We start from the raw sequence: 23575 nt of genomic DNA, 5'->3' as shown, positions 1-23575 counted from the left end.
AATTGGATGTATTGTATTATAATGAGTGTTTAGTGCCAAGGGTGTACTCTGTGATCAAATATGTATATTCTGAACTAGACTGTTTAAAAAAAAAAAAAAAAAAAAAACTGGGAGGAGTTATTGAGCAGTCAATGATCGCCTGGCTCTGGGCAAACTTCGTTGTCTTTGAAAAGAAAAAGAAAACAAGAGAAAAAAAAGACCTGATGACAGAATTATATTATTTTACTAAATAAAATGAAACAAAGATGCCTACTAATAATATAAATCATTATATTATATTAATTGTATACAATCATAGTACATTATATTATAATATTTAGATTTTTATAAAAAAAAACATTAATAATTAATAAATGTGTATAAATAAAGTAATACAATTAATGTGTATTAAATAAATAAATAAATTAAATAAAAAATAAAAGAATGTATAAATGAATACAAATTATGATAAAAATATAAATAAAATGTGAATGATATGTAAAGGTTATTTTAAATTAAAATTAATAGACGCCAAAAGCAAACTTAATTCACTGTATACAGTCGTGTATTTGGTCGTAAATTTGATACTGGTCCTTTAAAAGGCAATGAGAGGCTGAGCTCACCATTGAAAGGGGCGGGGTGGACGGCAGGGGGCGGGGCGTCGTCACTCGTCACACAGTCAGAGGACGGTCTCTGGACGCTTGAACCGCATTAGTGCGCCATCGCACATTGAACTACAGTCATTACGCGAAGGTCTGCTCCTCAGGATTCGGCGGAGTGTGTCCTATTTAACACATTTTTATTATCTGTAAACGCGTTACTCCCACATAAAGCTGTTTAAAGGATATCGGAGACATATGTCAGGCTGAACCTGTGTTTTGTTACACTCTACGGACTCTATTGTTTGGAGTGTGATTCCATTGAACTTGGTCCATTGTTGTTGGATGAGAAGCTCAACTTGGCATTGAGGATTCTGGGATCGAATACGACGCTGCAAACAGTGGTAAAAAGCTTTATTATTTATTACGTAAATTAAGTTATTTGTTCGACCTTTGCTCACATCCCACAAGGTTCCATTAGAAGTTTGGATAAAAGTTCACTGGGTTAGATAAAGATACAATGAAGCGTTTGCTCTTCAAGTGTCTTGTATTGAACTCCAGAGGCCAGTCAGACAGATATCTCATTCATCTGTATCTTCTCAAATGGACTTAACAAATGTGGTCCCAAAGAGATTTTTTTTTTGTACACTTCTGAATGCGTCAGTCTCAAACATTCCTCTAGTACTGTGTGTAGCCTAGTTTGCTTTGGGCTGTGATCATGTTTTTTTTTTACCCTACATTTTATGCAATAAATAATGTATCAAATGTTTACATTATGGTAACAAATTATATTAACTTAATAATGTTCATTGATAACTTTTTATATTTTTTAGCCCAATAACAGATGTGTACATTGAGTTCTGTATAATAGCCTAAATTATATTGAATCAAATGCTAATATTTATGTTATTTCATCAATATCTGGCTTATTGTTTTATTTTATATTTGCATTATTTGTATTTTATCAGCTATGTGTGGTACACTGACCTTTATGGATAGATCTTGTTAAATCAGTTAGGCCTAATCATCACTTCTGTTTCAGAGGCAACATAATTTTACTCCACAATCTGAATTTCACCTTTCAGATTTAGAGTCTGGGGCTTTCGTATAGGCTACCAATGCAGACGATTGTGAAAGTGAGTTAGCAGTTAACAAGTGATCTCTAATGGGGGGCGTTGACGTGTGCTGCTTGTTGGGATTGCAGGAGACAAGGAGCTTGTGATTTTGAGTCATTAGTATAGTGGTGCTAAATGCCTGGATGGACCTTGGAGCTGCTGTTAAAGTGTGCCAGTGGTAGATGTTATGTAACCACTTCTTAAAAAGTCCACGTTGCAATGAAACAGGAATCCGGTGAAGTATTCCAAGAGCTTCCTGTGAATTTCCAGATGTGTTCTCCATATATTGTCCTGAACCTGTTGGCCACATCTGTTGCATAATGCGCATTGGTCAGATGGCTGCAGTTTCACAGTTCGTTACTCTAACGGCTCAAACTGTTGTTTGCAGAAAACTGGCAAGCGCTCTGGTATTGTAAAAGGTTATCAGAGTGAAATTGATTGACCCTAATGGGTTGTCTCAACAGCACAGTCAACTTCTGAGTATCATGGTTTTTTTTTTTTTTTACCTTTTTTGTGTGAATATTTTCTGTTGCTCCAAGTTGAAAGGAGTCTTGATTTATCTAAACCTTTTAATTCCTCTATCAGGAACGAATGATCACCACCACAGCTTAAGTGAAAGTAATGCAGAATTATAACTTGAGCGTTGTGTGGTCTAGGGCTTTGACCCCTTAACCTTTGACATTTTTATCATTCTTGGTGTCAATATTTGTGAAAGGTGGCATTAGCAACCCTGCCGCCAGTGCTCTGAGGTCAGCATCTGCCTGGACAGACACCAAACAAATCACTGTATACCCGGAGTTAAAGCTATCCTGAGCTCATTATGATATTCCAGTTAGGAGAGCCGGCAAGCAGAGAGACAGTTCTGGCCTAAATTGTAGCATGGAAGATGTGGGCCAAGGTCATTGTGTGTGTGCGTGTGTGTGCGTGTTACAAGGCCGACCTGCTAGATGGCCAGATAAATGCAGTCTGGTCTTTTTCCACTTTTTTCTTTCCTAATTTTTCTCACCTTAACATTCTCTCAAGCAACTGCGTTTTACACAGAGTAAACTTTCTTTCTTTAGTTACTTTCTTCACCCCAAAATTAAAATCCAGTAATTATTTAGTCCATCTCATGTCGATTATATTACAAATATAATAAGGTTGATTATATTACAAACATGTTCAAATATATTACATTTTTTTATTTCACTTTGACTTGAAATGCATCAGCAGCCTCTTGCTTGGTGCTTATGTGTGTGTACAGCTTGAGTGAGTGAGTGTGTGTGGATGGATCTGTAGTGATACAGCTGGCTGCTTGCCCATCCACTCCTGCTGTGATATGATTTAGCTGCAGCAGTGTGTGTGTGTGTGTGTGTGTTTTAGAGGGGAAGAGACTCACATCAACTGTATTAATAATTCTTAGTTTATTGTTCAATCACTACGGTGGCCTTCTTGTGACTCAGCAGCATGACTCTTTTGTGCTCCTCAGAAAGCCTTATTCCTCTGTGATGTAATCAGCCCAGCTGTCGACACACACACTACAGGAGGTCGACATGTCTGTGCTCAAAGGACTAAAGTTCAACCTGGGGGGCTTTGAAAGCATAACCTTCCTAAATTTAGCCTGTAGGTTTGCGTGTAAGTTGTTCGTTATGGTGGTTAGTTAATCATGGGTGTTCCTGGCCTTTCTAGATAACAACTACAACACCCACCCGTCCCCGTTGTGTTATAAGAGACATTTGCAGGTTTTGTTGTTGAAGTTAAATCACATGTTAGGGTGAAGATCAAGCTGTAGGCTATAAGATTGAAATTTAAAAGCAATATTTTATAACACTAGTAATACACTATTTTTCAAAAGTTTGGGTTTTTTAATTCCTTTGAAAGAAGGCTCTAATGCTCACCAAGGATGCAGTTATTTGATCAAAAACACAGTAAAACAGTACTATTGTGAAATATTATTACATTTAAAAGCTTTTTTTATTTGAATATATTTTAATGTATTTATTCATGCTATGTCAAAGCTGAATTTTCAGCATCATTACTCCAGTCTTCAGTCACATGATCCGTCAGAAATAATTCTAATGTGCTGATTTGGTGCTCAAGAAACATTTCTTATTACTATCAATGTGGAAGAAAGTTGTGCTGCTTAATATTTTGGGGGAAACCATGACACATGATTGTGTTTTAGTTTTTTTTTTTGGATTCTTTGATTAATAGAAAGGTCAAAAGCAGCATTTATTTTTTATATTATTGATGCAACATTTTTTTAGCAGCACGGCATGCTATTTATTATACAATGATAGGAAATGCCTGCAAGATATTGTTAGCTTTTATGTAGAAGACTTTGAACTTGGGAAAACTGTACTGCATTCATATCAGACCTCAAGGGAAAGTAAAACTATTTAAACCACGACTCTGTGTCTTGCCAAGAGTCAATATTTTTGCACTGTCTCCTCTCCTCATGAACTTGAATAAGACGACTCGATCTCCCTGCGAGCCCAGCCGAGGCCTCAGGAATCTGACATACTAGCGGCAGAGAAGCGTATTCCTCTGAAACCAAACCTCCTGCAGTCCTACAGGCTGACCTCCTCCTGACACCAGGCAATGAGCCAGTTCTTCTTATACCAAGAAGACCAAAGCCCTATAGCGTTTAGTCCATACGAATCCTGTCATAAGACCTTGTTTAACTCTTGTTAACTAGCGTAGCTTGCAGTCGTTATTAACTGACTTGATATGAATCTGTGCTGCTGCTGTATTCACAACTAAGGAAGCTATGATATGGATTCCTGGAAAATTAAATAAGAAACTGTTTCAACGTCTTCAAAAAAATCTCAACCAATGGTTAATTTTAGACATTGATAATCACAGTTCAAGTCATTATAGCTTCATATGGCAAACCCACAGACCTCCCAAAGTTAGTACAAAAAGAGCTGAAAAAAGCTATTGCAAAGTGATTGGCTGGTAATTTTCTTCCATTTAGGTCACTTTCATTGAGATCCCAACTATTTCAGATACCAGGTAACAAGAAGAAGACAGTGTTTGGTCACTTTACATGATGACCTTTTACTGTTCTTGGCTGGAATGAACTGCCATAAACTGCACTAAACATGTATCCTGGTAGTCAGAAGTCTTGCTAAGTGAGACTATGGTAATTTTAACTTGTAGGCATTTGTGGTATGTAAACTAACTAACAGCTGACATTATGCTGAAAATGATTGGTGGATTACTCATTTTCTAAGTAATGAACTCGTGCATGTTGATGAACTCATTGATAGGGAACTAGTTTATTCACATACTCAGGCATGAAGTAACATGGTGCTTAAGTAACCTTTCTTTGGTTTCAAGATGATTGTCAAGTTTCAGACTGAGATTCATTGCTCGAGTCCCTCATTTTTGACATAACAAAAAATTCATGATTACTGTGGTGTGTGATGGTGTTGAAAGGCATGAAACCGGTTTAAGACACTGGTATTGTGTAGCAGCCAAAAAGATACTCCTTTGAGCAAATGACAGGTGATTTTCTTTGGGTTGAGCCACACATTTTTGGAGTAACAGTATCGGCATCACTCCCTGTGAAAGTGGACCTCAACTTGAGTGTCCTGTTTCTCTTTAAGTTCAAACCTCGAAGCACATTATTTCTAATACCTGGCTGGCACAGCCCGACAACTAGTCTGGCCGCTTTTCACATATAGGTAGCCATTTTCTCTGTGGTTTTGGCCCTTTGCTCTTTTGTCTCGCTCCCAAGCTGTTAATGTTGCCATTAGTGTGTCTGTTTAGCACCTTTATTGAACTGCGATATTTCCCGGTAGCTCATTGATGTTGCTCATTAATGATACTCGTGTTTATCCTGAACCAAGATAACACCAGAGACAAAGACAATAATGGCCATAACAATTTCCAAAGCCATTTTGTGAGGACACTTGCTTGGGTACATCTTTTTCACAGAGAGAAAAGGAAAAACAATCATTTTTGTTTCTCACCGTGTCTCTTCATTTGTACATTATTCTTTACATTATCTTATAGTTCTCCTCTCCATTGTTCATATATCTCCCCATCATTCAATTTCAATCAGTTTTCTTCTCATAGAGTAACAGGTAGTCTCCCTCAAGCATATGGCTGGTGAAAAGAGAAAAGGAACAGTTATTTTCTCCATTAGTGTCCATTCCAATCCCAGATGCTCTTGGCTTCACTTGAGTAATCCAATATCCTTATAGATCCATAACATGCCCTCTGTCACTCAGTGTCATAATGCTCAAAGTAACCCACAAGTGTGGCCCGAATTCATGGACACATGACCCATACATGTGTGGTCTTCAGAATGTTTATATTTCCATAGATTACTAGCAATTTAGCAGTTGTGTTTCTTTCAAAATAGACGGGTAATTGGGTTAATTGACCCTTCACTAAGCTTCGCCCCTCTTTAGTTACTGTTGCTTGTGCTCGCTCAGACCAGCTTTACAGAACTTGCCATGTGAATGGGGATTTATTTTATTTTATTTATTTATTTTGTGAAATAGTCAAGCTTCCACAAAATTAGCAAACTATCACAGTTTCAAAGGTAAGAATGTCTACTGAGGTCTAGTCATAGATATATATTTCTCTTACTTTTGTTTGTGTAAAGGGATTGGCTCATACTTAAGATCGTTTCTTCTTTAAGCTCTATTTATTTAAGTGTATTGTGATCGTTGTGACTTTGCTTCCACAGTTTCAGTGTCTTTGAGAATAGACAAGTTGGGCGTTTCCAGAGGCCTTATCCTGTGGAGGAACACTTAAATGCTCCAGTAAACTCACACACTAGGTCACTGAGTGTGTTAAAGGTGGAGTGTTGTACTGATTTGCACAGTCAGGCTTCCTATTTTAAACGATAGGAATCAATCATGGTCTTTAAGTATTGTTGGTTTCAGATTAAGTGATTTGGGCTGCATTTAACGCTATTGCTACTAGTTTTGCTATTGAAACTACATTTACCAAAGGCACTGCCTGTAATTTCTGCAGTTATTATTACTTCTGCATTGCGTTCATTTGTGTTAGCCATTGTCATAATAATATTTTGGTGGCAACCATGGTAAATATTTGTAATAGTGACTGTGCATTGTGTATTTAAATTTTGGAGCTATTCTTATCTTCTAAACCACATCTGGTTTAAGGGTGTAGAGTGAGTGGACCTTGCTCGTTTCAGACCTACTAGAGCTGAACCACACTGACAGCTGTGCGTTAGCAATCAGTGCTTAAACCACATCATTCATGCATGCATTACACACATATTCAAAGACTGCTGTCACCATGTTGAGTCACCACTTGAGAGGATTTACAAGGATTTTATCAGTTGATGAGAAGTCATGTATGAGAAGGTTTTTTTTTAAACTTTAAGTTAATTGGTGTGTTGTTATTGCAGGAGAGTTAAGATTGTCTAATGCTTTGTAGACATCACAATTACCGTGATTACAAGTTTCTGACCAGTAAATATCTTTTTCGAACATTTAATTATAAGTTAGAATTGAATAAAAAGCTCTTTCTTCCAACTTGTGTAAAATACCCAACATGCCATCTGTTTTAAGATATTATGCTGTTTTATAAAAAAATTGTAAAAAAATATAGAAATAGTCAACAGCAAATGGATTTTTGTTGTTGTTAAAGCTACACTGTGTGATATTTTCCCCCATCTAGCGGTGAAATTGTATATGACTACCCAGTGAATATTAGTTTCTGTTCCTTTCAATTTCGAGGGCGTTTTAACTCCTACGGTGGCCGTATTATTCCAAGATTAACATGGCTTCCAGTTCGACTTCGTCCAATTGCGCCTTTAAAACTATCACCTGTGATCCGTCGCAGCACAGATTTATGTTACAAGGTAAACAATACTTTTTCACCATTGACGTGAGGAAAAGTAACGCAAGTTATACTAGAGGTCGTTCTGGCGTTATGCACTACCATGCTATGGTTAGACAAGCAACTATAAAACTTTGAATTTACACAAATAGGCTGAATTACCTGTCGAGAAGATGAACGAACGAACTTTGGCGTCCGTTTTAAAATCTTTGCTCTTTCCATCTGGGAATCAGTATTGACTTTGGTCTTGCTGATTTGCCTGTCGCGTTGACGTTTTAATTATCTCTTTCGCTTCCTTGGCGACTCTGCTACATGTCCTCGAAAATAGGCGTGATCCTCCATCAGCAATCTTTCAAATCTGCCGGCAGTCGCGAGTAATCTCCCCCTCGCATTCGTCTCTGAGTCACTGAGTGTAAAGCGCGAAAGGCGAAGCTTGAATTTACAGGTATGTCCCTCTTTGGCTAATGTAGTTTCAAGATGGAGGGGCAACATGGCGACCGCCATTCGAACCCCTCACCCGTATGTACTTTCAATGGCAGATTATAAACTTACGAGAATACTTTATTACTTGAAAGAAGTAAATATACATTAATGAGCACATATATTTTTGAAAGAACTAAGTGTTTTTTTGCTAAGAATCAACTAAAAAAATTACACAGTGTAGCTTTAAGAAGACCTAAAAAGAAATCGGCATCTTGCAATTACGATAATTTTATCTTTTCTTGTCTTTTTAGGTCATTCAGACGAGATTGTTTCAATTGAAAACTGTTCAGGAGAATTCAGTGATTTCTCTCTCAATGTATAATATGTATTATAATAAGTTGAGACCAGTCTGAGGGCTGGTTCACACAGAACACGTTTTTGCTCTGAAAAACCACAAGGTCTCAAGACACGTCTTTAAAATTTGAGATTATTTTAACTTAAACCGCGTTTTTATAATGCCATGTCATGCGCGAGACGCTGCAAAAGATGCAAGACGCGGGCGCAACGGTCAAACACGTCTGTATAGCGCCTGTTTACATAGAAACAAAATGGAATGGAAAAACGTGTTCTGTGTGAACGGCCCCTTAGAATTTATTCAGCTGTTTAGGATGTAAAACAATGTCAATCATTGAATGTTGCAAGTTAAGTTTACTCGAGGTCCTCTTGTATCCTTTTGATGCCGATGGGGAATTCCTATGAGCAAAACAGAAAGTTGTAAATTAGAGACCTTCCTTTTCATGAGTGCTGCCTTGAAAAATGCTGCTTGACTGGTGTCTTGTGAACCTGTGAAGGAAGTTGTTTTGAAAGACAGGCTTTATACTGTCTAATGTATAATACAAACAACTTAAGTATCCTTTCTCAGTGACTCACCTAGACACATTTTATTGTTGCGTATATTCTCAAAGAAACAGTAGGATTGGTGAAAATCAGTTCAGATTTCAACAGTTTTGTTGACAATGTTCCAAAATGGTTGTACTTTTGAACCCAGACTGAAAAGATGAATGACAAGAAGTTGTCCAAAGTTTGCATTTCACAATACCAAGATGTTTGAGAAGGTCAGCTGGGAAATATCCTCTTTATCTGTTTGACTTGAGCAAAGTGCTTCATAAATTGTATAGCTGTGTGGAGAACTTAGCATGGGTGGAAGAACGTGATGGATCACAGATACACCTATTGTAGTTCAAGGCGAAATGGAAAAGAAAACATCATAGAAATATAACTTTGTACTCCCATTTAAGCCGTGGCTCGCCAAGGGGTAATTTGAGTCATTGAGGAATCAATTAATTTATTAAAATAATGAATATAAATGAGAAAGTAAAACTAATTCTCTAAAAGTTTCCTGCATTGCATTTGCATTTTCATTAATCAGCCCTGAAAAGTCCAAATTCAGATTATTTGAATAATCCACCAATTTGATATAGTATTTTAAAGATTATCTTTATGTATTTATTTCAGTACTTGGTGCCTTGTTTTAAAACTATTTTTATTGATGTTGTTTTTTTATTCTTATATTGTATATTGCTTTTTCTTGTCATTACTTGTTTAATGTATAAAGCTTTGGCAATCATGCCAATACTTTTACATTGAAAATTGGTTTTATTAAATATATATTGTAGAGCTGCTGGATACATTTGCTTTGACATAATTCATTTAGACTACAATGCAAAAAAGTATATTAAATAATGTGCTTATATGATGGACACTTTCTAAAGTGGTCATGTGACACAAATACACCACTATAGGTTAAGGGGACGACTTGCCCACTCTCCCTATCAGAAATGTTTAGAGACATGTAACATTGGCCTCATTTTCTCTCCGTCTAACGAGATGTTGGATGGAAATGCCCTGCGAGGACTGCGGCGAGCCTGCTGGCGCACAGTCGAGTAGCACCTCTGCCAAGATGGCACCACCCGATGTGTGTCTGCTTCTCTTCAACACACTCATGCTTGTGTGTCCCAGACACACGGGCCCCAAGACTGTCGGCAACACCCAGGGAAGACGCAGCGCTGCTGGCTCTCTCATTCTCGTCTGTGCCGTTTGGAAAGGGTTATGGGCAGTAGCTCTTCTTAGCCTTCAAACCAGATTATGCAATTTTCGTTTTCAAAATCGATTGTTATTTGCGCTCTTCTCAGCCTGGGTTTAAAGTTTTCTGATTGTGTGCAGAATTACACAGCTGTGAGAGGATTGTTGGCTAAGTCTGAACCCATGGGCTTTTTGGCAGAGGAAAACGGCAGGAATGTGGAGTGGAAAGGATGTGGAAAGTTAATCATCTACTTGATTAGTAAGGCCACGTTCTGTCTGTTTATATGCTGTGATTATAGAGCTGCAACCTTCACCTTGCCGAAAAGTGACTGGCAAGAAGAATGATTCCTGTAAAATGTAAGCCATAATAGTGGTTTTGACGAAAAGGTAAAGCTTCTTTTAGAGGTATGTCGTTAAGTGTGAAGTCAGACTGGTCGGTTGAAAGACTCAAAGGTGTGTTTGTGTGTGGCACATGAGGCCTTGCTGGTTTAAACATGGTTTTTAGTGTTTTCTACATTCTAGCGTGTAATCCTTGTGGTTAGTTTCAGCATGTTTGGCAGAGAAACTCAAAGCACAAACACACACAGTACTGTATATCTCTTTACCCCGCTGGCTGCTGCTGAATGCCGACTAAGCTACTGCATAATATCCTGTCTGGACCAAGCTGAGAGAAAACTTTCAGAAACTAGACCGGGAAGCTGATAGTATTACTCTGTAATGTGGTTGAACTCTTGAGGTGTTTTGCATGTGTGATTCTTTCTCCTTTACCTTGCTGATGGAGTTATAATCTGCTAATGATCCTGCCTTTTCCATGTAATAGTTTAACCAAAATTGAGAATGCAGTCATCATTTACTCACATACTCACCCTCATATCATTTTAAACCTGTATGACTTTCCCTCTTCAGTGGTGCACAAAAAGTGACTTTTTAAGAAATATCCTGATCTTTCTTTTCAGTATAATAAGTGGATGAGAACTGCTGCTGTCAAACTTCATAAAGATGAAAAAAAAAAAAAAACATAAAAGTAGTTAATATGACTTGTGCAATATATCCCCAGTCTTCTGAACCCATACAATAGCATTTATGTGAGGAACAGACTAAAATCTGAAAAATCCTGACATCCACCCTCTTCTCCTACCAATATTGCGATTGCGATTTATTATGCGATTATTTTTTAAGCTCTTTATCTTTTCTAGTATTCAATATTCAACAAAAACAAGCAATAAATCATTGTAAATTAGGGAAGGGAATCTTTAGGCACCTCATGAGCCGATCCCATTTTTTTTTTTTCAATTGATCTTATTAATACAACTTAAAATATTTAATTACATAATTATAAGTAGGCCTACTTATAATAATTACACATTAAAAAAACTAAATTAATACAATTACATGTTAATAATTTTAACAAATATAGCTTCAAAACAAATATCAAAGAGGGGAAAAAAATATTACAAGCAATAAACAAAGAGTGCTTTCATTATTTAAGATTATAGGCTGTCTGACTCTGAACGTTTTCATCTCTTTTGAAATTATAAGATGTGGTTTGTCCTGTCTGTTTAATAACTTAAGATATAACTGACTGTGTCACATTAATTTCGCGTCATAAAAGCATTTTGAGATGCAAGTACATTTAACCACGTAGACGGAGTCGCTCACAGCCGCATGTTCAAACGCTCTTCGCAAAGCGCGCGTGCGTATTTGAAATTGAAAGCAGCTTCTGTCAGTGATTTTCATATTTTTTTAAAATATAAGCCAACTGCATTCCAAGACATGATGCCTTCGTAGAACATTTGTAAGTAAAATACCGGCGGGCGAGACCGCGCACTACAAAAGTACCATCACGCAGACCGCACGTAGGCTATCATATCTTGTGCAATGATGAAGCCCGCGAATGTTCTTGTAATTCGCTTCAACTTTTCCGAACCTTATAGAGGGTTTTCACCTACGTCACGATTTGGTAAGTTACCCGGATGCGCGGCCATATTGGAGGTACTCGGATGTAAACAACAGTATGGATTGCACTGTTTATGTACTACTGAACACATTGTTACACTAATTTCTGATGTCTAAACCACGGGAACAACACATGGAAGCTGCTAAATCATATAGAGAAGGACTTAAAGCAGGAAAGAGCTCAACATTTTGACAAACTTAAGGTAATATGCGGTAAAGATCTGAACGAGCTAGCTTCTCCAACTAGTCCTTACTTCTATTTCGACATTGGCTACGTTCAGATTGTCAGTCCAAAAAAAAAGCACATGAAATCCGTTTCAAGCTACATCCATATGTGGTTTAATATCCTATTCAAATCACATATCAGGAAATCCACCAGTCTGAACGCTCTTTCAACAAACAACTTTGTTGTTGCAAAGTGCCGGACAAGCAGAAAATTATTATTTTTGAAAAGTGTTTTGAAACCGGCGCGGAAAAAGAGTTGTGCATACAGTACCAGCCTCCTACAGTTCTGCAGCTCGAGACGCAGTAGTCCAGCGCAGCGGCTACACATCTCCATATTGTAAAATTTAAATAAGAAAACATTTATATTGCAAATGCAAACCCCTCCATCAACGCAACATCATTGCCGTGTTGTCAAAGAGCTACGTGGACACACAAATCGGACCTGAACAGTTGCAATACAGTGTGGACATCATTTTAGATCATATTCCAATCGGATACAAAGATAATCGGATTGACAGTGTGTATGTACGTACCCATAGTTAACTATTTTACGTCAAAATTTTAGCCATAGTTAACGCTTCATTTACACATGTGGCTGATGCTGTGCCTCTCTCAACCACAAACGCCATCTTTCATCAGTTTTTTGCACTCTTCTCTTTAACTTTCGGCAGTCTATAGAACTAGAAATGTTTTTTCTCGGTGCGACCGATGAGTACAGACCAAAACTTGACCATTTTTCAGAAGCAATAATCAGCCAAATTTGCGAGTCCGTTCAGTTCAATGGCACTGTTTACGTTCAGTGCCTCCAAAATGGCCGACTTCCGGATTGATGACGCGTCGTGAAAACCCTCTATTAAAGATTATTTCTCGTAAGGTTCGAGTGGTGTCGTGTGTGTGTGTGTGAGACGGGAATTAGAAGCAAGCAGAATACGGTTGTTTATAAAGCACACGCGTCATCACATATCTGTGTTTAAAACTAAGCTCAGACATAAATCTGAAATTATCTTAATCGATACAGAATCGTTGGAGAGAATCTATAACACAATATCAAATAAATTAAACATAAACTGTTATTTCCTGTAGCCAGGCCTATATGCGTAGCGTGCCAAGTTGATGCTTCATCTGCAATAGCCTACAGACTGGTTTACTCTCGCGTGTCACGTGACCAGACTGTAATCGCAGCTTTGCGGTTAAAAAATCGCATTTCATCATATCGCGATATTATCGCAAATGCAATTAATCGTTCAGCCCTAGTTGAAATGGTTATATGACACCCGAGGCTTGGAACATAGTGCACTAGTCTTGTTGACTACTTTTATGCTGCTTTCAAAACTCCATGCAACCTTCATTATGATTGCATGGCAAAGAGCGACCAGACCGGTCTTCAAAATGTCCAATTTTCATACTCGTGGTATTTTTCAAACAGTGTTTGCATTCAAATGATTTGCTCTTCACTATCACTCATATCACTGCTTATTGATAAGATAAGTGTCTCTCTCTCTCCCTCTGTGTCCATGGTGTTGGATCAAATGTATACACACATTAACGTTTATTACAGTTAAAATATTTTCTACAGTGTTTATGGGTGTGAGAAGGGATTCTATTGGTTGATTTGGTGGGTGTCTTGTCTTCCTGTTTTCCCCGTATCTCATTTACCTTTCCATCTGTTTATTCACCACTTAATATCTGTCTGTTTAAGGCTTTAGGCTTGTGGTGGGGTTAACAGGAAAAACAGGTTGTAACTGTAGTCAATAATAACATCTGAAAACCATTCAGCTTTTTTATGCTTTCAACCAGTTCCTGGTTTCAATGAAAATGTGTTAACATGTTAGGGACTATCAGGATGATATTTAGTTTTTTTCATGTTAATAAAGCAATTTTTTTTTATATATATTTGTACTTCATTTTTATGCAGAAGGCCTACAGTGAAATGGACCATGTTTACACTGTAACCAACCACCAGCGGCATGAAGTTCTTCATTAACTTCATGAACTTTATTAACATGTATTCTTTTGATAAATGCATACATCACAGTTGAATTATTTTATGACTGATAGCAGCAGCACTCAGAATGAATGATTTGTCAGGAATATCACACTGTGGTGTGAATCTCCTGCAATATCATGCAGACAGAGTCTCTGTGTAATGCTGTACTTCCTAGAGTATGTCTACCCTTGCTTACATTTGTAGTATGATACTACAAATACTTAACAGCAGTCAAATCAGCCTTAAACAATCAAAACTGTATTGATAGTTTATGGCTGAGTTGACTGCTGTTGTGTGTTTAATCTGTCATTGTGCCAGACACACAGAAATCCTCAGTGTTTTACAGACACCAGCAACCTCTCCAAGAGCAGAGACTCTTAAAGGGATGTTAAGTCTTAAAAGAGATTATGTAGTGTGTTGTCCGGACGTTAATCAAATGGATGAATGTGCCTCAATCCTGCTGTCCCAGATCTCAATGAATTACAGGCTGGCATAGGCCTTTTCTGCATGTTACCAATGACTATAGATAGTGGAAGATGGTTCACTCCTATTACTTATGAATAGGGAGAAACTGCAACGTGCAACATGGAATACAATCAGCATTTACCAATCAATCAGCCAATCATTGCGTCTTTGGTTCCGCTAGAAACCTGAGACTGAGACTGCACATGCGCATTGGCTGGACTAGCCCCAAAAATTCACTTTTTTAACGCTATTTGAGCATAAGCAACAACATTTAGGGAATATTTTGTCAGTTTTTGTTGCTGATTTTAAATATGTTATTTAATAATGAGTTCGGCAAGCAGTTTTTGAGATTTCAGTATTCCCTATTTAGATAGATAGGATGGTCTTGGATGCCCAAAATAGCTGCCCGGTGGCGTTGCAAATATGGCTGCCGAGTAAACGGACTTTCCTTAAAAGGGACTTTGATGTTACTAGGACAAATGTAACAAATAAGTTTAAATGTATAGTGTTTTTTGTGAAGATCATTTATATAGCTACTCATTCAAGTAGTAGATCCCATGCAAAATACAAGGTAAATGAATAAAACCGTAATAATTCGATTTTCGTAAGACTTTTGTTCATCTTCTGAACATAAATGAAGATATTTTTAATGAATTCTGAGCGATTTCTCTCCCTCCATCGGCAGCTACGCAACTGCCACTTTGACGCTTTAAAAAGTTCATAAAGAGATCGTAAAACTAATACATAAGAATTGAGCAGTTTAGTCCAAATTTGCTAAAGAGATGCGATCACTTTTTGGATTCACAGGTTTGGAACGACATGAGGGAGAGAAGATGATGACAGGATTTTCATTCTTGGGTGGACTATCCCTTTAAACAATTGTAATGTTATGCTCTAATGTGAATACAGTCCTTCCTAATGTGCTTCACTTCATGTCCTGTCTAAGTGTGAATATATATTCTGATGTAATGTGTAATATAGTTATTCATAATGTTTGTGTTCCAGAGTTTTGTACCTTAAAAAAAAAAAAAAAAACAGACTGACAGAGCTGCAGTTGTATTGGAAGAATAATTATGATCTTTTCCGGAGTTCAGAAGTACCCTGTTAAATAAGTAATGATTACTCTTAAAAGATTGAAACAGATCTATAAATAAAAGTACAATAATGTCAAGCGACAGCTGGTGTTTCATTTAGTGGATCGTCTCATCTGACTTCCTTCCATGAGCTTTGCATGAGAGGACACCTTACGCAAGAGATCGTGAGATCATGAGTTAACAGCATGGGATAAATGATGCTTGTGGTGAAGATGTGAATCATTTATACCATAGTTGCTTTATTTTTCCTGGTCTTAATCTCTGGATGTGTGTCTCGCGTACATAAAAGTGTGTTATGTAAATGTGGGTTTGATGGCCACATTCATACTCAAACCTCAAAATATTTCTCCATTTTTAACCCACAATCCTTCCCGTGTTTTTCTACCATCATCGCCTTAACGGCCTCCTGCCAGACGAGACAGACTAATATATTTTTCTTGTGAGAGTGTTTGTGTGTTTCACGCTTAGGAATGTTGACGAGGCCGTAGCGGGTCTCCTGGTATCCCAGCTTGGAGCCTGTGAAACGAGGTCCCGCTGAAACGAGGCCCTGCAGATGTGTGGTTAGACCCTCACGGAGTTTGATCACGAGGGTCCGTCCAGCTGTAAAGTTGTAGGTCTCCAGTGAGCTCTGATATGTACACACATGTCCAGAGGGGGAGAGAGATCTTAAGCTGGTGTGTTGTCTTTCAGGAGCTGTTAGGATTTTGTACTGATGTGTGTAATGATGCTGAACACAAATGACATGCTCTGAAATCCCCTGAGTGTAGCTGTAAATGAAGCGTTTAGACGCTGAGATTGCTGGAAATAGGCATGAAAAGGACCCAAGACAAAACCAGTTCATCGCGTTTGACAACACAGTTGACAAAAAGTATAACATCATTATTTAAAAATGTAATTTTGCTGTTTCAATCACACCTCTTTTTCATTTTAACAATAGCAACCATAATTTCTCATTAAGTCAGATGTCCTAAGTTCAGTTTTGAATGGTTCATTTTACAAATTATTAAACTCTTTTTAATTAAACAAATTAAAAATACTTGGCACAGTTGACTTAAATGAACAAACTGAATTAATTCAACTTTATAGAAAACCAGTTAAATATATAATTAATCATGCCCTGTGAGCCATAAATACATTGCTTAATAATGAAGTGTCATACTGTTGGAGCAATAGCTGTTCAGTTGTGATTTATGACATTAATTTGTAGGCCAACCCGGATGGCTAATTTGGCATGGGTTCCTATGGGAATTACGTAAAATGAGGTCTGAGGTTAATATTACTTTCACATTTTGTTCTACAACATAAACAGCATAGTCAAAGCCACTGTATTTTGAAATGGCATTGTAAGAACTATAATGTTAAAATATATAAATCATTTGTTTTACCATTTGAATGTATTGAATTCCATTTGATGTATGACAGCTTTGTCTGTACCAATACTTTTTTTTACAAAATGTATGTAATGAGCGAGTACATCATGAATCCACATTCCAAACCGTGTTTTGTCTTATCCTGAATCACAACGGTACGCTTATAATATGTTATATTTGGACTAATTTAGCCTGAGCGGGACCACAGCTGCTGCGAAGTAGCCCAATACCTGCATGACTCGTCATATTCATGAACAGAGTATAATCTTGCTACAATGTTCTTCTGCAAGACAATTTGTTTGTCAAAAGTTACATAGTGTACCTTTAATTTAAGATCATTATGTCCTGATGTTAAAAATGGCCTTTTTTGATTGTTGATTTATATTTTTGTTGATTTAGACACAGGACGGTGTCTTACACTAGGGTGTCTTGCATTGCTTCATACAAACACAGATACAATAATCTATCTGGACGTTGGAGTGGGGCGATATGCTGTGATTCAACAATGAGGTCAATCTGCCAGCGGGCAGAGCTGAATCCTCCTCTGGGACGCCCAGTTCTTTGACTCAAGTGGAGAGCTTATCGTTTATCAAACCCTCCTCTGTTCTCTCACAGCTACCGTCGCTCAATAGGCTTTTGTTGTCAGAGATGCAAATGTTTTTGGTGGGGTGACGTGTCTTTGGGATATTGTTGCCTGGATCTCATTCATCCAGATGGCGTGCATGCAACTCTGGAATGGTTATGAAGTCATGTTTGAAAACAAAATTGTAGACTACCGTCTACCATCTCTAGACGGCAACAAGCGCTTTTATGTTTCAACCTTAGTTTCAGAAATATCTGACTTTTTTGGCATTTTGTTTGTCGTACAATTTTGTCTTTGATCATGGTTTGTTTGAGTGATTGGTGCGTCTTGAGTCTTTTGTTGGCTGTTGGTGGTCAGTCCAGGCTAATAGGCCTCCCCTGTGTAAAGAAGCAGATAATCAGATTATTAAACCATAAATCACAGCGCACAGTTGGGGATCAAAATGTTCACGGTGAATCCAAAGAGCGCTGGAGTTCTCTCGTATTCAGTCGTTCTCTTTTTCTACTTTCCCTTTGTTTCATACCCTCTACAGTGACATTACAATAGGATGATACAACCATCATTAGTCTTCCAAGACATGCAATATGTTTCGCTTTAAGAGAAAGATGCGGAGAAGCGAAGAAAAAAATAGACTGGAAAAAGTGGTTTCAAATAGAGTTGGGAATCAAGAACTGGTTGTAGCTCGTATGCAGCAGTTTACAAGCAATAAAGATGAATGAACAATAATAATAAACTAATATATTTTTTTTAAATCTTAGCTTTATTTAAAAGCTTACCAGAATGCTACATGTATACTCCATCTTTCATTGTATATTGTACTTGTTTGTTTGACATATTTGCTTACTTTATGTATTTACTTTATTATTACATACTTTATGTATTTATTTACTTTATTTACTTGGTTGCTTGCTTTATACATACATCAGAACCACCTTAGCCATTTGCTTAGTCATTTTGATTTTCGGAATGAACATGAATCAAGAAGCTTTCAAACAATGAATGTAATAAATGCAAATCAGTATCAGGAGGAAAGCCTCCTAATGGAAGCAAATGAAATGAGAATGTTATCCTAATGTTTTGGTTCATTCTTCCTTTAGATTACTAGAAGAATTGCAAAACCCAAATAGTTAATTGGAAGTAGAATGCTTAAAGTACCTAGTTATGTATGAAAAGGAAGAAGCAGTCAAAAAGAAGAGTGTAAATGCAAGAAAGGTGTCGAGGGGAAAAGGGAAAAGTACCTTGTCAGCAGGTCTGGAAGGAAAATCTCAGGCAGTGGAGTACAACACAGTGTAAAGGTCTAGATTTCCGCATGATATAAGAGCCTGGCACACGCTACAGAGAATACTGCACTGGATGGAGTTGAATTTAAGAAGAAATGCAGTCCTTTTCAAGTCTGTGCTCCCAGGATCCTCTGAGCTCATGGTTATGTAATCATGAAATGAATGTGGATTTGGAAAGAAAGGGGATTTGTGACTTGGATTTGTGCCTTGGGATGCATTACTACCCAATATCTGCATTGCACCCTTTTATTTGTTTCATCTGTACAGTTTTTGTTGTATTTGTTTTTCAAGCAAGGCTACTTTCATTAAAACTTCTTTACTGGTTTGAAGAACTGTTTCTAAATTACAATCGCAGTTCTATGTTACTTTTCGAATATAGAAGTATTTACTCATGGGAGGAGTCTGTTGTGTGTGTTTTTTTTGTGATAATTTTTGTATATTGACACACGTTTATAGTCAATTTTTTTTTTTCGAAAGCTGATCCTAGGCCTTAGAATTTGGCATGCCGTTTGTGTGGTTTAATTCCAGATTCCTCTGAGTAAACAGATGGTTCACAAGTTCATAGGAAGCAGAGTTGGAAGTGTACAAAGCTTTGGTTTGTGTGGTGACTTGGTGACCACCATGCAAAAGTAAATCCTTCAGTAACAAGAGCTCAGTAAATCAACACTCGTGCAACGTGTCACCCTTTCATGACCGCACTTCCTCCAAGAACAATAAAAAGGTTCATGGCTTATGGGATGAAATGGGAATTCCTTTTCCAACCTCTTCCACCTCTCTGTTAATGTGTTATGTAATACTTCAAGTGGCTTAGTTTTTTTTCCACCCCTTTTTCTTTTTCAAAGGAAGTTTCTCCTATAATTAATCCATTTAAAACTAATTAGTACCTACATTTAGTATGTGAAGTCATCAGCATGGCTTAAAATCTCCAGAAATTCCAAGTATCATGTATAATTTCAATATAATTGTAATATTTTCCATCAGCTGACAGTTGCTGACTGTCCAGCTCAGATTAGGTAATAAAATGTCAGCCGTGTAAAATAAAATGACATTTATTGTTTCTTTTCTCTTCTGTTATAGGTCAGTTGTCAGATGTTGAAGGAAGGACACTGTACTTTAAGGATAAAAATGGCTGTGTCCTAGGTTTTTGGAAAAGTTTTCATCCTGACCACTGTCCTGGATCTACACCGTCAGAGGAAAGAGTGACCTATCTCTTGGCGAGAAAAGACTTTGGCGATTTTATTTTTCTGCGGACAATATTTAAGAAGTCATCATGCCTATTCTGAAGCAGCTTGTGTCCTCGTCCTCCCAGTCAAAGCGGCGCTCTCGTGCTGACCTGACTGCAGAGATGATCAGCGCACCCCTGGGAGACTTCCGTCACACTATGCATGTGGGGCGAGGAGGCGATGCTTTCGGGGACACCTCCTTTCTTAGCAGCCGCTCAGGGGAGCCACCAAGGGAGCCGGAGGTACAGCAGAGCTCACCTAAACAGAGCCTCCTTTCCCGTACTTTCCGAAGCAGCAAGCGTTCCCAGTCGGTCAATCGCGACAAGCCTGACAAATCCAAACTAGCGCCCCCTGGAGGCTCGCCAAGTTATGTAAAAAATGCAATCTCGCTGCCATATTTGAATGATGACAACGCAGGACGAGGTACAGAAATCCACCTTCCCAAGAGCGTGTCCTCAAGTCCTTTAAAGAACTTTCCGGAAGTTGATGGAAAGCCGCTTAACGGAGCTGCAGCGCCCGCTGTTTCGGACTTGGGGCTGGACGAGAGGAATTTTGGTGAGCTGACCGACTTGCGTCCGTCAGTTCCTTACACCGGAGGCATGAAACATGCAGAGTCCATCATGTCCTTCCACATTGATCTGGGTCCCTCCATGCTGGGCGACATCCTGAGTGTGATGGACAAGAAGGGCTTAGATGATGACGATCTGGGATTCGAAGAGGGGAAGAGCAGCTCGCCGCCCCAGAGTCCTCCCAATGAAGTCGAGGAAGAGGACCCCCTTCCTCCGATCCGGCCTCCACGCCAAAGGCCAGGCACCAACCCTTACACTCCAGAGCTCCAAACCAGAAGCCATCAACACTTGGACAGCTGTTCCCTCTCAAGTTCAGGGTCCACCGCGCTGGATGAAAAACCCCACAATCAGATTTATGAGGGAAATATGGACGACATCAAGTACAGCTCACCTCGAGTGCAAGACGACAGAGACTTCTCCTACATGGATGATGACGATGACGACGAGATTAGGGTGTAAAATGGGCTGTAAGTTGCCATAACAGTCTTTGCAATGACTAAAAGAAGAGGAGGAGGAGGTGGGTTGTGGTCGATTGGTGAATGCAAAGCTTGTACATTGACATGGAGGACTGATTTTTATAATGGAGATGAAAGGGAAAACGTATGTTTTAGCCCTTGCTAAATATTTTTTCACTACAATTCCTAGTTCAGGTATACAAACCTTCTGTTACTAGTGACTTTCACCAGAGCCACCACAGCTTTGAGAGGAATGTGCTTGTGTGTTTGCATATGCCGAGGCGAGGAAATTCCGTTTCGAATGGTAATTGCGGTCTCGTGAGTATCATTAATGAATTCCAGTGTTGACCACTTGGAACGCTGATACAGGAGGTTTGTGTGGAACCAAACCTCATATTCTCCCATGATCGACATGCAGCTCGGATGCAGCTCGCTTATGCCTTTGGACTTCCAAACTATTGCCAACAGTCTTAAGTTTCCTATGTTTTACAGTTTTTGATTCCATCTTTAAGTTATATCCTAAATTTTGCCTTGTACACAAATCTGTATTGATGTAAATGTTGAAGTAATGATTAGAATGCCATAAACGTGTTTGGAGGTTCAACACAACGCTTTATCTCTGGCATATGTTACCTTTTTTTCCTGTTGAGAGTTGTTTATGTAGTGGATCTGGACTTTGCCATGTGGTCCATGTGTGTTTAAGAGGATTTCCTGTCGGGTCACATGAAATTCTCAATCTTGGAGACTTTAGGATTGATGGGATACAGAACCCGAGAGCAGTTTGGAGGCAGTAGAATCAGTCTGAGTGGAACCAATGACGACGTCAATTTTGCGTGTGTGAATGAGGATTGATGTCAAGAGGGCTGAGAAGTGTGCTATTTGATTATCATTGTATAGGCTCAGAGATGAAGGGGTAGCGCTCTTATTCAGGGTCTAGCGTAGTGCCTCGATCTTCAAACCATGCTCATCAGCAGAAGTGGCTATTGAGGGGATTTCATCTCTGAATGACTCTTGTAATTCTTCGTATTTCTGTATTTAGGTTTTGAAGAGAGATAAGACTTATCACCCCGTGATAAGACTGTGACTTGTATAGCCACTCTGTGAGTTAGTGCCATACCCTTTGCGTCAGTTAAACTTTTATTAAAATTCTTTAATCTCAAAATGAGATTATGCAATATTATCTTACAGATATTGTTTATGCGGATGGAACAGATCTGACTCATTCCACAGTCACATTATATTTCAAAGCTTTCACTTGATTTTCCTTAAAAAGAGAGGTGTGTAATCTCCCTGCCATTAGCAGCACCAAAATGGAATTCATAAAAAAAAAAATTATAATAAAAACTCTGCAGTATTCAGTTTATTTATGGTGATTTGGAACATTTAAATGGATTCCATAACATCGGCTCAGCCAATCATGTGAGTTTGGGGGCGGGGCTACGCATTTGTTTGACTGGTGTTTTTCAAACATCTGCATCTACCATTAGTCATTTTTGAAATTCTGTTTAGTGCTCCAGAAATTACACACTTCACATTTAGGTCTCTCTTATGAGACTTTCACAAACTAGCAAGAAAAAATAAACAACGTTTTATAACAACAGTTAGCAAATTTGCCATAAAACTGACACTATAGGTGCACCACAGAAAACATCAAATAATTGCAGATGATTAACATCCTGGTATCTCAGCAAGTATTAACTGTTTATTGTGCACTTTGGATCACGGTTATGTTTCGGGGAGATAATTTAAGTGTTCCATTCTTGATATATGTACATAATGTTCAGTTATTCATTTCATGTATATTTGAGTTTTTTTGATTGACGTTATTAGTCAACAGTGCTGGCCCTGTAATCTGACATTATAAGCACACTAGGAGCTGAAGAGAACACCATTTTGTAGAATCGGATATATTTGTTAACAGTTTGTTTCTGCAATACAGAATTATTATACTGATTTCTCTGTGGCCTTTTACCTTTTACACTTTGTAATCTGTTCTTTGTGATCAGACTACAACTACATTATTTGCTTGCTCATCTGTTTTTCAGTGGTTTGTAAAATCAGCATGTCTGTACAGAGGAACAAGTAAGGTACGAAACCGTGAGATGTTTGTAACGCAGACTGTTTATCATTGTGTATAGAATGGTTTGGAAAAGGGCTTTATTAAAGGGGTACGAGGGGCTTGTGTTGCCTTATATCTGGTTGAAATGCTGCATTTGTCTTCTAGGACAAAAGGAGGATAATCAAATGTGCCAATTTCTTTAAGTTTTGTTCATACGGGTTAAGGAAGTGGTCTTGGAGATATCACGCTGCACGCAAAGTTTTTGAAGACGACCAGATGTCCGGAACTGGATTTGTGAGACTGAAA

At 38.2% G+C, this 23575-nt stretch overlaps 1 protein-coding gene across 1 annotated transcript; it reads left to right on the top strand.

Annotated features, from left to right (window-relative positions):
* Positions 1–651: 651 nt before the first annotated feature.
* Positions 652–22795, top strand: cdc42ep4b (CDC42 effector protein (Rho GTPase binding) 4b). Its single transcript, XM_084434578.1, has 2 exons — positions 652–982; positions 20041–22795. Exon 2 carries the CDS (start codon positions 20234–20236, stop codon positions 21212–21214), a length of 981 nt encoding a protein of 326 aa, XP_084290704.1. The 5' UTR covers positions 652–982; positions 20041–20233; the 3' UTR covers positions 21215–22795.
* The last annotated feature ends 780 nt before the right edge of the window (positions 22796–23575 follow it).

Source organism: Rutilus rutilus (assembly GCF_951802725.1).
Source record: "Rutilus rutilus genome assembly, chromosome: 16".
Taxonomy (NCBI): domain Eukaryota; kingdom Metazoa; phylum Chordata; class Actinopteri; order Cypriniformes; family Leuciscidae; genus Rutilus; species Rutilus rutilus.
Note: the sequence above shows the minus strand (reverse complement) of the source record. Positions and strands in the feature narration are given on the sequence as shown.

Bases quoted from the DNA above. Each gene is read 5' to 3' on its own strand.
- cdc42ep4b (XM_084434578.1), top strand. From the start codon at position 20,234: ATGCCTATTCTGAAGCAGCTTGTGTCCTCGTCCTCCCAGTCAAAGCGG.